Source organism: Epargyreus clarus, unplaced genomic scaffold, assembly GCF_041222505.1.
Source record: "Epargyreus clarus isolate Ecla_fem2 unplaced genomic scaffold, WU_Ecla_fem_2.2 ptg000007l, whole genome shotgun sequence".
Taxonomy (NCBI): domain Eukaryota; kingdom Metazoa; phylum Arthropoda; class Insecta; order Lepidoptera; family Hesperiidae; genus Epargyreus; species Epargyreus clarus.
Genome location: NW_027332215.1, coordinates 548,693 through 563,999, shown reverse-complemented (window position 1 = coordinate 563,999; position 15,307 = coordinate 548,693). Strand labels below are relative to the sequence as shown.

Below are 15,307 nucleotides of genomic sequence, written 5' to 3'. Positions count from 1 at the left end.
ATCATTAAGATTAATTTCGTCCTTAGACTACGATGGCTACTTAACATTTAGACTGGACATTCGTTACTTACATTACATAAAAAAGGCATTTGTATGCGTTGCATAATTTGGAAAATAGATATTTACCACAGTTCAACATTCGACGTTTTAAGTACACAAAATTGACGAATCACTTTGGCCAATAATAACTGTTTGAGATTGTTTATTACTAACGGACGTAAGAGATAATACATCACACGTATTTAATGTCATAGTACATCACGTAGTCTGACAATATGTTTGTATATAAATAGATAAAACTGTACATTTAAAATGGATTCATATAATATCATAATTTGTCAAGAATCATTCATATTCAGCCAGTTTTAAATTAAGAATCGCATTGTAATCGTTCCGCCGTACGAAAACTGTGTTACCACAGACAATAGCGGTTAAACCGTAGACAAGCAGACACACTTCTCAAATAGTCTATTTATTACGGAAAAATCTGGCATGCCTAGTGAAGAAATTAATTATTTATGAACAATTGTCACTTATAAAACTATAAATGTATTATATTTGGATACTTGCCTACTTATGTAAGATTCAATAAGTTGATAATGTTTGAACGGCTCGACGTATTAGGGTCATAATGAAACAAACATATTGTGTATATATTCCTTCAATCAAGACGTTAGTTCACACTTAAGATCCGTTAGAGTTATTAATAATAGACATTGTCAAATTTTGATAATTGATAGGTCAGAATCTTTAGATGACTCACTGGTGAAGAATTGGATATATTGATTTCATATAATTGATCGATTTTCTTTGTACACTTAATTTTGTATTATGAAACAGTGAGATGGTTACAATATTCTCTAGAATAAAATATGATTTTTTGAATTACAAACGAATTTTCTGATTAGAGAGCGCCTCCAATGTTCCAAGAAAAGGAATAAGATAAGCTAAGGTGTAGTTCTCTCTCAGGCTCGACTTCGGAGGCACCACTGTTATTCTTATTTGTTGCCTTATACCAACAATAAGCTTTTGTGTTTTGTATCGAAGAGCTATTTTACCACATAGATACTTATACTATACAATATAACACTTATCAGGGGTAGCGAGGCATCTGTGGCCGACTACAAATAGAACTCCAATACGATGTGGCGTTCTTAACAGACGTCCACGGGCGACAATTGCCACTAACCATCATTCATGCCATTACCGCACACAAACACACACACACACACACGTACACGTCCGCAACTCAAAAAGCGAAAACAACTCACTTAACGACCCCGTAGACGATGTTCATGTAGTCAGCGGAGCGCGCGTAGAAGCCGGCCGCGTTGACGGCGCCCCAGAAGTTGGACCAGGCGGCGCCGGGCCGCACGAGCAGGGGCGCCACCACCTCGCGCCCGCTCGCCACCAGCGCCCGCAGCGCCGCGGCCTCCAGCCGGGACACGCTGTCCACAGAGAACAGGTAGTCGCACATGCCGTTCGCGCAACGCTCCCTGGAACACGGTGACATGAAACATAAAAGGGATTCCAAAAATAAAATATATTATTCCATAATCATCAACGTTTACGTCAATAATACGTCATTATCCAACATTTAAGCACACTTCCATTACAAGACTGCAAAAATCCGACGCAATGCATTTCTAAAAGCAAGAGTTAAGAAATACTTAATACGAATAAGTGACGTAAATTATTAATAACCACCAATTATGTAGTTTGTACATGAATCAGTATGATGTGTCTGTAACACGAGTGTTTTATCTGCTGGAAGCTGAAAAAAATGCCAAAGGAACATTTTAATTTCTGTAACTACCGAACCTTTTTTGTGTCAAATGATTCACATTCAGAGTTTTCATGCCCCAACGACCAACGTCAATTTGTTTATTATAGATGCAGCTAATGACGGCTGACTAGATAAATCAGCTTTTTGTTAGCCATATAAGATTCCTCTGTAAAACTTATTACCGTTGAAATACCTATTAGTAGACTTAGCTTGACAAAACTTAAAAAGGCTAATATTGAAATATTTAAAAACCTTCTGAAATATATACAAGTTATCTTACATTTCGCACGATCGGTCAAAAAGCGTGCAACATCGTCAGAATTCAAGTTCTTTAACATATTTATGAATTCAGAAGACATAAAAATGACTTTAATCTCACCACAAGCATAGCAATGGAATATTAAAAACAAATATGTATATAAGTAGCTGTCCCGGCAAACGTTGTGTTGCCATATAAATAAAAAATGTTAAGGGTGAACAACCCTTATCACTTAGGGGTATGAAAAATAGATAGTAGCTGATTCTCAGACCTACTGAATATACATATTATTTTAAAATTTGGTGAAAATCGGTAAAGCCGTTTCGGAGGAGTACAGTAACTAACATTGTGACACGATAATTTTATATAAAAGATATATAAAAAGACAAAATCCTTACATAGCGATGGTCCGTGCCTCAGCTTCCGATATGAAGTCATTGGGCTTGATCCTCTTAGCCGTGGCGTACTCCTTGCCGTGGGTGGTGAAGAACTCGTCCACCTCCGCTTCGTGGTAGTCCACGTTGTTGCGCAACAGTAAGTGCAACCTCGCCTTGGGGTAGTCCAGCTGGTAGAGCTCCTGCAGGAACTCCTCCAGGAAGGGCGTGGCCTGCTCGATGAACACCGCCAGAAGTACCGTCGGCAGAGCGTCCTCCTGGAAACAGGTTCGAACCTTGGTATCAGATACTGCGATATGGTATATGAAGCGGAATTTGGTATGACGTGAGAAATTGTAGATACTTCTCACTCACTACCGCTACCCATACTTCTCACAACTATGTAAGCATCTGGTATGATAGTAATGATATTCCTTTCCCGACAAAATTTTCATTTACATAAAGGAACATAAATTACAATGCATTTTTTGAGGATATCCTTAGTATCCGGAGTTCAGTTTGCACTTAGTAAACACTTTGTAGACTGTAATAATCTTAAAAATTCTCCATCCGATAAACTTGTTGTATCTGTTTTAAGCACATAAAGACTAGCACAGCAAGTCTAATTCATTACTGTTCATTTCTACTGTGTTCCGCCGAAATGACAATTGTTAATAATGAAGATGGTAATAGCAGATATAGAGCAGTGGTGTTCCCGGAGTGGTACTCCACGCCAACTATAGACCGCGGCAAACTTCTAGTCCGCTCTGGAGTTGTTGCGCGCAGGTTTAGTTAGCATGTACGCCGTAACGTAAGGGCACACTAACGCAGCTATATACGCAGGCGAGAGCGGGCAGCGGAGAGTGCCGGGGAGGTCCCGTGTTGTCTTCGTCCCGCTGATGTCTACAATTTGCTATTGCGACGCGACTAGTTTCTATATTCGGAGCGGACTAGCAGTTTGGCGCGCACTATACCATTCTAAGCCAAGTTTACCTTAAGCTCGATCCTCTTCTCTTCACAGAGCGCGCAGCCGTCCTTGAGAGACCAGGCCTTCGCGAGGTAGTTGCCGAGGTAGTTGAGCGTGAGCTTGGAGGGCCCGTTGCCGTGCAGCACCAGCGGCCGCTGCTTCGTCACCACGTTCTCGAGGTACGGCCACTCCTCCGTCGTATTCAAGCGCAACTCCACGTCCGCTGAACGTATACTTTATCGTTATAATTTGTCACTTAATGTGTTTTTAACGGGCTTCAAAAAGGAGGTTCTGTATTCGACCGTTATGTATGTATGTGTGTATGTAAGCTCGTCTGTCCGCGATGCAAAACTACTGATACAATTTGGATGGGGTATTGGTTTTGTAAGCTTATTGAAGTTACACTTCTTTTAGGTCGTGAAGGAAAAATTATATAGGTGATTTTTTACGAAAAGGACAACGAAAATAGACACCATAAAGTTACCTAGCTAATGTTTTGTTGAAACGGCTGATAATAAAGATTTTTTAAATATTTTACACGAAATACGCCAAAGGACTATTAACTTCATAAGTCGGAATATTTACAATACATGCACACGTTTTATCATGAATAATTCTTTACATTGTAAGTGTAAAATGATAAGAGCTAATAAAAGTACTAAGAATTAAGTGTTTAAGGAGCCCGATATCAGCAGTAGCGATGGGCGATTGTTCTAAAAAAAACAATCGAATAAATCGACAATCGACGGAATCAACAATCGATTGTCGATTTATTCGTAGTAACAAAAAACAATCGAATAACAATCGACGTTCGAATAACAATCGACGTTCGAATAACAATCGACGTACGAATAACAATCGACGTACGAATAACAATCGACGTTCGAATAAAAATCGACGTACGAATAACAATCGACGTACGAAAAACAATCGACGTTCGAATAAAAATCGACCTTGAAATAACAATCGACGTACGAATAAAAATCGACCTTGGAATAACAATCGACGACCGAATACAAATTATACCGCGCGGCCACATGCGTGTGCTCAGGACAATGTGCAGGTGCGTCGTGTTGCAAAGTTATCATCACTTGCCACTGGTTGGAAAATGTAAAGTATTGTATTACATTTTAGTCAATTGTACTATATATTGTTGAGAAATAATTATACCATAAATCATTTTGTATCAAATACTATGGAGTATCATCGATAATCCAGATGTCGTAGTCATCCCCTAAGTTCGTTTCATGACAACGTTTTCAAAAAGGTCATCTGAAAAATATAATATACGTCTCCATGCCGCATATTATAGAAAAAGATTATCAGAAAATATAAAATATGTCTTTTTAGCGTATATTATAGATAAAAGATATCACAAAAAATTATGTACTCATAGTTACATTAGAATTACTCGGTGAAATACTATATATTTGAAGAAAAATAATGTTAACAACGGGAGTAGGGTGTGAGAGTGTGTGGCCACGAGGCGCAGTGAGCAGTGCGAGAAGCAAGGTGTGGACGCACCATTAAATAACGGAATGCAACGAAGCAGCGGAAGGGTGCACGACGCACGTGCGCTTCCCCCACCAAATATATAAGACTGACTCAGATTTCTTAAACACAGAAATTAGGGGCTCCTCGCTGCTAGTAGCTTTGTGTATACTAAATAGTTGACCAACAACCAAATAGCTTCGATAGTTCCATTTTTACGTAACAATCGCGTATCGCTTGACTGCGCTGTTACTAGTTTTGCGTGTACTAAACAATCGACCAACAATCGAACAATCGACGAACAATCGAACAATCGACCAACAATCGAACTATCGAACAATCGAACAATCGACGAACAATCGAACTATCGAACAATCGACGAACAATCGAACAATCGAACAATCGACGAACAATCGAACAATCGAACAATTTCGATTGTTCGATAGTTATTCGAATACAATCGAAGAATTTCGATAGTTATTCGAATACAATCGAACACAATAACAATCGAATAATTCGATTGTTTTTAGTAACAATCGCGCATCGCTAATCAGCAGTGCTAGTTATTAGATAACTCCAAAATATTCATGTATACTATTTTTCTCCCAGTGTTTCATCCACATGAAAACGAGATAATAATATTTTACTTAATAAAATGCATAAAGTAGTGAATATTACTCGTATTTCCTTTTGAGTAATCCTGCGCATTTCTTTCTTTTAAAAATGTGTGTATTGAGTACACAAGTCAACTGAATGTTCTAAATAAAAAATATGCAAAGAGTTATAATATATACCTAACACAAACAATGGAAAATTTAGGAGTAATGTACCGTTATCTTAATATGAATAACGCCAATCTACGCGCACTTTGTTTACAGTTTTAACGTCCCAGAGATAAAATTATCTTTTTTTTATAATTATTATTACAACAGATAGGTACGGACATATTAATTCAATAAACTCATTTCCAATAATTGATATTTTATGTAAAAGAACAAATGGGCTGGGGCGCTTACAATTTGAACGATCTTAGCGGGACTGGGAGTAGAAATGATGATGGTAGTGCACCACTATAAGAATGTATAAAGATTTTTTGGGGTATAACTTATGTAAGAAGTAAAGACGATTTTCTTAATTTTATTATTATATTTTCTATTTTGAACTGTATATTGTGGTGGTCACTGCGCCACTCCACGTATTTATTATACCTTTTATAACTTTAATATTACAAAAATAAATTAACTTTTACCTTTCTTGTCAGCCTCAATAACTTGTCAATGTTGCATAGGATGGGAAATAAAATTAAGATTAATATCAAGTCGTACTTATTCAGTTTTATTAGATGTGTGACCCACATAGATCAGAATTTACCTATGCACACGTAACAGATATCTAACATTGTTGTTTAGATATTTTCAGGCCGAGAATCGAACCCGGGATCTCTGAATGGCTAGCCAGTAGCTGATATTGTTATCCATGTTATTAATACAAAATTTAGAGCAGTATCTAAATAGTGTAGCACTATTTATTTAGCATCCCTTTTATTTCAGTTGCTATCCACTTAATGGTAAGTGGTCACTACCGCACATGGACTACCCAACTCCATATAAAACTGAGGTTCTACATGAAGCCAATCCCAGATGAGTTGCCTGAAGACTAAACTGATCTCATTATATGTAAATCAGGCGGCATCCATAAACGCAAGTAGTGCTTTAATTAGTGCGCTAGAGGTCGGTGTAGTAGTTCGCCGGTCGAAACACCCTGTACCCTTAGTATGAGTTTTAACGTTTTTACAAAAATGAGTGTTTGGTATTTGTTTACGTAATTGCCCATACATTTCCGAGCGCCCCTAGCGGATTGCATCAGAACTGATTGGAAATATATGGGAAATACGTAAACAAAAAAAAACAGCCATTTTTGTCAAAACGTAAAAACTCATACTAAGGGTACTGATCCTACCATCACCAATACAAAATACTTACAAAGGGCACCGTTGAGATTCTGGAAGATGGTAGCGTCGTGGTCGAGCGCGATGTGCAGGCTCTCCCGCAGCTCCGGGTCGAGGAACACGCGCGTGTAGTACAGCTGGTCGTCGTCGCGGTCGCTCACCGGCTTGTGGCTTACGATCGCGTGCAACTCGCCCAGGTAACCTGACGATAAATATGCAAAAATATATATAAACTGTTCATACATAGTGTTGATATGAATAATTCATTATATTTTAGATTCATGATATTAATTTTTTAATACAGTCTAAATATAATAATAACTCAAAGGTGACAGACTGACATAGTGATCTATCAACGCACGGCCCAAACCACTGGACGGATCGGGCTGAAATTTGGCATGCAGGTAGATGTTATGACGTAGGCATCCGCTAAGAAAGGATTTTGATCAATTCTACCCCCAAGGGGATAAATAGGTGATGAAAATATTACTTCGTAACGCGAGCGAAGCCGCGGGCTAAAGCTCGTTATAATAATACTGCTCCTACAGCTACGTTACTCACTTTGTGTATTTGCATGCTGTCTTCACCTATAATTGCAATGACACTTACCTCTTTTCTCTGTATTTATGACTGTTGCTTTTATTTGGTGCACATTATATTGGTGAACTTGAATAAATAAATAAAGTCAAAATTTCGTCAAATACAACTCTTGTTGATCGTCAACATACTACCACCGGGTCGGAAGGTATTCCCTATACATGAGAAGTAGTACAGGAAAGTCCAAACGTGTGTAAATTTGCAATTTTAAAACAAATAAAAGTTATACAAGTTTGCACAGACATGCTTAGCTGATTTATATGTGATTTGACATGGATGAAATGCCACTTGTTTTATAAATTTTATATTGTTGAATTTCAATTGTAAGTGAATAATAAAGTCAAACAAAGCCTGATGTCTAAGTCTAAGATCACGCCTTAAGATGTCAGAGATGATACCTTACTTAATACTCTTTGTACTCAATTTGAACTAAGTTATTTCCGTATTGAAATCTCATACAAGAATACACACACGAGATGTTTTATTTCTGTCATGAATCAAACAAATAACAGACTACAATTGAATCAATAACATCAATTGTAACATCTTACAATGGTTGTCCGCAGACACATTTATAAACTAACAAAATTACAAAGTATACGATCAACGGTTGAGGTGACTGACTTGTTGAATAATACTTACGGAGATAATTTCAATATACACTTATATAAATAAAACATTACCGTGTTACAGGAAGACGAGCATGATAAAACAATCTTTCTTACAGCAGCCGGTAGGTAATTTAGATAAGTAGTCCTTTACACAATAGTGGAGATTTCTGGAATCTAAGGGATGTTTACGAACGAAATAACAAACGATGCGATATGATGGTAAAAGGCGATAAGTCATCCCAAAGAAGAGTAACAATAAATTGATCGCGTTGTCTTCACACCCTTCAAACAGCAGCGCTTAAAACTGCTCATTTCTCTAAATAATGAGTATTGTGGAGACTATATTTAAGGATGTTAACGAAGTCATGAGCCGTATACAGCACAAAATGGGTATTGCAAGTCTTAAAGCGTGCCAACCCAGTTGTGGGTACAATTTTGCCCTCCGCTGTAAAACCGTCTGATCTTAATCATAAGGCATATGCGGATGGGTATCGCTAGTTTAGCCATTTTGTCGCTAGAAATAACAACTTTTAATATGGTCTTAGCAAAAAAAAATGTCGCTAGAAAGAATTCATAATTGTGGGAATTCCACGATTTCAGAAATGATGTATTTCTGGTCTGGGCGCCGTCAAACTACCATAGTAAATTTTAGGGACTAATAACGTTGAGGCTAGTGACTCAGATTATTTGTTGCTGGTTACCTATGAACCCGCCGGAGTTGAGGTAGGGGTTGGCGGCGGCGGCGGCGGGGTACTGCGCGGCGAGCTTGGCGTCCGGCCAGCAGAACTGCTCCGCGGAGAACAGCACGCGAGCGCCCGACGCGCGGAACCGCGACACTATCTCCTCCGCGCCCGACAGGAACAACACGTCGTAGCTGAAAGAAATGTATACATACGTTTATAATGAACATTTTTTGTATAATATAGGTGTAGCAGACGAGCATGCAGTCCATCTGATGGGAAGTGGCTACTGCCGCCCATGGACATCTGTAATCTACTCCAGATAGGATTAGATATTACTACCTGAGGTCGGCCACAGATGCGCCGCTAAAACGATTTTGACTAAAATCCCTGAGTAAAAAATTTTACATTTTAAGTTAGACTTTTAATATAATGTATAAAAGTTTAAATATCTCTGACAAAGCTCAACCTGATTACAGAACTTACATAAAATAAATATAATTTATTCAAGAGAGATAAGTCAGTCAAAAGTCATGTGTGTCAAACACAATGTTATCGTTATCTAAAAATGCCAGTATAAAATGAAGTAAACAGGTAGTTAACACATATTGCTCCCTCTTCTTTACCACATCGCCAAAACGCACTGACTAAATGCAGATTGAATATAATTTGAAGGTGGTAGAAATAATGATAGAAGGTAGTGGTTCGGCTCTGGCAAGAATACCACCACACATAATTGTGCCTAATAACAGCATTATTAAGCGCCGCTTTTTTCTGTTCTGTAGGTTTCGTTGGGTTTGAGGTAGGTAGTGGAGCAACAGTGGCCGATCTCAGGAAGGACTCTACTCTTATCTGGGATTGACTTCAAATGTCTGGGCGCTAGTAGTCATTCACTTACCATCAGTTAAACAGCATGCTCATCTACTACTCTTGTATTATATACAAAAAAAAACATTAAATCCATAACATCAGCAGTACCAGGTCTGTATGCATTGCAGCCAGAAACATGTGCAACCTATCCCAAATCATTATTCTTCAGAACCATTTATATCCTATCATACTCTATCGCTTAACTGTATTCAGTAAACAACCAAACCTACCTATCAGTGAACATGACGATCTTCTCCTTGTCCTCCTTCTGCATCATCTCATCCAGTTTCTTCTTGAGCAGGTTGATCTTCTGTCCGCCGCCCGCGTAGTTCATGTCCCCGCCGGTCCAGCGCTCGCCGCGGCCCAGCACCTCCACGTCGATGCCGTACACCCTCGCCGAGCGCATGAACCGCTCGAACCCATGGTTGTCTTCCGTCGCCACCGTCAACACCGTCAGCTCATCTGGAAGACACGTGCAGTTAGTACAGTACACAGCAACAGATACATAGAAATATGGGCAGGTCATATTTGTTCGTTTATGTCATATATCTAGCTATCTAGCTAATCTGCATTGCACAGACATGACAGAGCATTCTCCAGATCTCAGAATGCCTTTGCCAACTGAGTAATTGTAAAAGAACTGAATTGAAGAATCCAAATTAATTTAATTCTATTATCATACTTTTTTGCATTTACAAGATGTATTTATGTGTCTAAAATACATATTATTATATTGATTATTAACTCTAATATTCACCTATTATTGTCAATCAAAACAGAAGCATGCTCAGAGGAAATGATCAAACATTAATAAACAATGGCTATACCACTCATTAAACTGGATTCATTGGTGAGTCACCACTCATAAGCACATTACCAGGAGCGACATGTACACTGCTCAATTGCCTCTAACTCAAAACTCATGAACAGTTATGAAATCAAATGCTTCAAATACTTCATATGAATATTACATGATTTGAAATATATTTTAGAAGATATTCCCAATTTATCCTAGCTTGTTTGCCCAGTGGTTGCATTTGAAACACAATAACATACAAATCTGCAAATTTTCATTTTCTTATTGATAATACTCAAGCTGGTCAATTACTACTCAATAAGTAAAAATAAGTGAATTTTTGTATTCACCTCTTTATATTTCAATATCCTTATGCAATGCATCTTATATTTATATTTCATTACATATCATTGGTACTGAATAAAATAAAAACATTTTTTTTTTTAATTTTATAATTTTGGATATGCATCTAAATCATTAATGCCATCTCAGATTTATTCATAATATATGTTTGTTTTAGCTCATCTAAAAAACATTATTGCATTATAAACTCTCTGGTATAACTGCATTAACATATATTTCATTGATCTTAAAATGTGACATTAATATTATTATAACAAAAAATCACCAAATAGTTTTATTTAGTACAAAGAAAAAATGTTGGACTCCCAGATAAAAATGATTGGAAAATCAAGAGACTCTGCTCTACCCTGTTTTTATAATATTGAAGTTCCAAAAGAGAATTCAGGCTACTGCTGCCCTTAGACGTCAGTAATCAACCTCAGATCCTGAGGAATAAATTGGAACGCCTCGGATAAATATGCCTCCTTTGCCACGCCCTACAAAACAGAACACAGCAGCATGTCCCTATCTAATAAGCTACAGAATTATGTTATAGAATTTGGTTTTATAAAACAATTTTCCCAATGCCCAGAGTCTATTTTTGTGATAAGAATATTGACCTAATAACAGTAATGTTACTATATTCAAGATAAGTTATCTTACTTTGTTAGTATGTAAAAGATTTTGTTCCTCTTTAAGTAATCTCACTTTTCTGGTAATTTCTTCAAAATAATAGAATTCATGAGTTGATACAGTTTTATTTACAAGGACAAAGGACCCACTGTATCACTTTACTACTATTCTGTTTACGGTAATCATCTCACAAACAAATTAACCAATTCTAATATATTTTTCACTATTGTAAAAACATAGGCAACTAAGGTAATATTAAAGCTTTCAAGTTTTACTAAGGAGATATGGCTATGCATTCATTGGAGAATACTCTTCTTAGTAAGAAAATATTTAGTAGAATGAAGCATTCAGAGCTGCAATATTATTGTATATGTTCAGAGGAACAGTTCGGAGATGGGTTACTGACTAAGACAATTCTCTCTACTTTAAACACTATATTCTACCTATATGCCTCAAAATAACAGCTCACCGTACCTAAAAAAAGTGCCTATAAATATAAGAATACTAAGCTTGCATAGTTTTTGAAAGATATATCTGATATCCAAATAACATAAAAATAAATGTTAATACCTTAAGTTCTTTAAAAAATATAGTCTTTAACATACCTAAATGAGCAACAATTTACCTAAAAAGTTAATTTTAAGAGACTATTGTTGTATTTTATATTTTTAAAATAGTTATTGTATGGTAACTACTTCTTATTAGAATCTATTTCTGTCTGTGGGGACTGAAACAGTATATATGCCACTTACTCAGTTTTCATGCCATGAGTCATGGATAAATATGATAGATATGGGTTATATTCAAGGTTTTGCAACTACAGCTTTTTAATAGGAAAGGCATTGTGTTCGTATATTGTGAGTTATATGTTATACAAATACTGAACATACATACTGCAAATAAAATGTATCTAAAAAGGGTGTTATTAAACATTTCTATATATATTAAAGTATAATATATATTGAAACATTTTTGTTTTCCTATATACATTCTTGTCATTATTTTCAAAAAACATGGATTATTAAAATAAAAATAATAATATTCTTATATATTCAATGGGTAATGTAAGAAATAGAGTTCATAACAGTACTGTATGCATGTATTATAAAAGTGATAAACATACAAATTTTCTAATTTATTGAATAAAAAAGGAACCAAATTTATACATCACATATTTTACTTAATAATTATTTATGGAACACATTCAATAATCTACTTTAATTCTGTATAACTGAGAGCTAAAAAACTTTTTATTGCAAGCTGCTATAGCTTATCATGTAATGAAAACTGGTATACAACTTTTATAACACCGGCATCATAACCTAGATCGGAAAACAATGGAAACAGAGATAAAGCGTCGCAAGTTGCAGTTAGAAAGCACACGTCAACAATTTTGCCTCCAAAGCTTTACGCCGCAGATTAGGAAAGTCGCATGTCGCCAGCGGACAAATATCACTTAAACAGTAGTCACCTACCTTGGCCCTGCGCGCCGTAGAGGGAAACCAAGCAGAAGAACAGCAGTGTACTCATGATCCTTCTAGATTTATCGAGTGCAGTCATCGCGCGCTCGGCGGCCGGACTCGAATGAGCACGAACGTCGTAAAGTTTATAGTTGATTTAACAGGCGCGGAGGAACGTTAACGTTTAATATCGTCCCACATTCGGTGTCGCTTCCGAACAGATAAAATTAAAACGTCACGACTGATAGCCGGGCTTCCTCCCGCGAGCTGCGTCAACTCTACCGAAAGTTCAATTGGAAGCGTGCATCGAAGTCGCCCGCGTTCGAGTTAGTGCTTCACTTATAAGTTCACTGCGCTACGGCTAAATAACTCGTAAACTCGGAAGCGTAACGCCCACAGTTATATTGTTTTGACCAGTTCAATAGCCAGATTTAATGTAAACAAAACGAGCCTTATGAAAACAATTATTCACTTGAATGTCTTATATTAAATTATAACGACACACAAACGTTTTATATATTATCATGAATTATTTTATTTATAAAAGTGCATTATAAATTAGCAAAATCCAATTTAAACATTTCAAATCAATAAAGTTGTAGCTTTTGTCGTGTTCGCCCTGACGTAAATGACATATCAAAAATCAACGAAATGTCTTAAATGTCACATTTAGCTGAATCAATCACTGATCTGTCAGATGCAGAAGGTGTTTCCACTATATAATTTTACGTTACCGAAATTCTTTTAGATTAAATTTTAGTGAGCAATTACTCACGTAATTATTTAAAATTTATTTAATATTATTTAATTTGTTTATTTTTAATACATTAATAGTCATATAAGTTCTTGTTTTAATCGAATGTATTCGTTATGATTGTATGTATTGTATGATGATGATTTATAAGTACCTCACTTCTCGTACCAAACGAATTATCCTTTGGTACGAGAATAGAGTAACTTATAAATATGGAAGAAAATTAAAAATTAAGTGGTAGAAATTTAGGCACACAAATATACTTTAAATAGAATTATACTTTAAGGAGACGTATTTTGTTAATGAAGCTAAAACCAACATAGAGCCGGTGTGAGAAGCGTTTAGGTATAAGTAGCCAGTAAGAGAGATGTAAAATGAGGTTGGTGGATACCAATCTCTCTCGTTTTATCATTATTACCCTATAGGTCTATGACCATTATAAATCAGTTTTCACGAGTAATTTGGAAGTTCGTAAGAAATAATAGGCAATCGGTCTTACTCATTACATAAGAAAAGTGTTTTGGATCCATTACGAATATTAACTTTTAAAATAACAATACCTATTGTAAGTTAAATACTTTAATATTATACAATGAATAGTAAAATTAGCAGCGCTCTTTCAATGGATTTAAACAAATATTGCAATTTTATGTGGATATGAAAATTTATGATGAGAATATATATTAAATATAAATTAAAATAAATTATAGTAATTATTATAATAAAGATATTTAAAATCTGTCTGTATGCAACTTTGCTTATTATATTGGTGGAACAGATAGTTCTGGTAACATTTTTATATACATGAAAACAGATCTTGCATGAAAAGCAAAATGTAATTGGCATGAATGAAATATTGAATGACGTAGTATACTCAGTGCCAAACTGCAAGTCCGCTCCCAGGTTGTTACGAGCAGGTGTAGTCATTTTCTATGTTCAGAGTGGACTAGCTTTTTTACGCGGACTATACATACATTTTGATCTAAGTTTTAATAACTCAATAAACTGTTTTATAAATATAATTGATTATTATTATTTTAAGTATATTTAAAAATAGGTATTAATTAATAGTATTATGTTAATATAAGTATATTTATAGAATAACATTTATAATATTTACCAACGTTACCTACTGAGACTTGAACTTATAAGTGAAAAGTGTATATTAAGTGAAAGTGAAAATTATTTAAAGAATTTATATTCACAATAGAAGAAATGATGTGCGAGATTTGGGAACATTCTAATATGAATATATCACCTACATATTTACCTATTTTTAAAATATTATCAAACTCATTAAAATCAAATACCTACACAATACAGCATTATTGAGATAAAAATCGCTGAGCGTAAATTAAAGATGAGTCTTACCGTTTTTGAAAAGGTTGTGTTCCTTACAGTCTTCTTGTTTATCTTTGGCGCAATACTCTTCAGCGGTGCAAGTCGCAAGCAGGCCCACGACCAGAGCCCAGAGGAAACGGCTGCCTCTCAGAAACATGTTGATGGTTGGACTGGTTCCCCGCGACTGCACCTCGGTAGTGGCCCAACCTAACAGATTGGTTTCCACAAAGAGAGAGCTAGCCACCCTGTTACGTTTTCAGAGAAAAAACGAAAATTCACCGTGAAATGAAAGTGCTGCCGCGCCGACCGCTACATTTTGAAGTTCCATTTTCAACGGCGACTCATTGTAAAAAGGCTAAAACACTACTGATTGGTTATATTCACCTATCTAAGCATTC

General features: G+C 36.1%; 1 protein-coding gene across 3 annotated transcripts in view; it reads right to left on the bottom strand.

Annotated features, from left to right (window-relative positions):
- The window catches only part of Plod (procollagen lysyl hydroxylase), a 42,862-nt gene extending 27,781 nt beyond the window's left edge, over positions 1-15,081 (bottom strand). The window contains exons 1-8 of one of the 3 annotated variants that reach the window (XM_073074281.1): positions 14,940-15,081; positions 9,814-10,045; positions 8,735-8,907; positions 6,860-7,027; positions 6,127-6,147; positions 3,413-3,609; positions 2,444-2,697; positions 1,272-1,496 (exon numbers count right to left, since the gene is read on the bottom strand). In XM_073074281.1, coding sequence (XP_072930382.1) covers positions 1,272-1,496; positions 2,444-2,697; positions 3,413-3,609; positions 6,127-6,147; positions 6,860-7,027; positions 8,735-8,907; positions 9,814-10,045; positions 14,940-15,066 — 1,397 coding nt within the window. In that variant the 5' untranslated portion in view covers positions 15,067-15,081. Of the gene's footprint in view, positions 1-1,271; positions 1,497-2,443; positions 2,698-3,412; positions 3,610-6,126; positions 6,148-6,859; positions 7,028-8,734; positions 8,908-9,813; positions 10,046-12,829; positions 13,463-14,939 lie in introns of those variants that run through there. The other 2 variants (XM_073074283.1, XM_073074282.1) reach the window with 2 other exon arrangements.
- Positions 15,082-15,307: the final 226 nt, after the last annotated feature.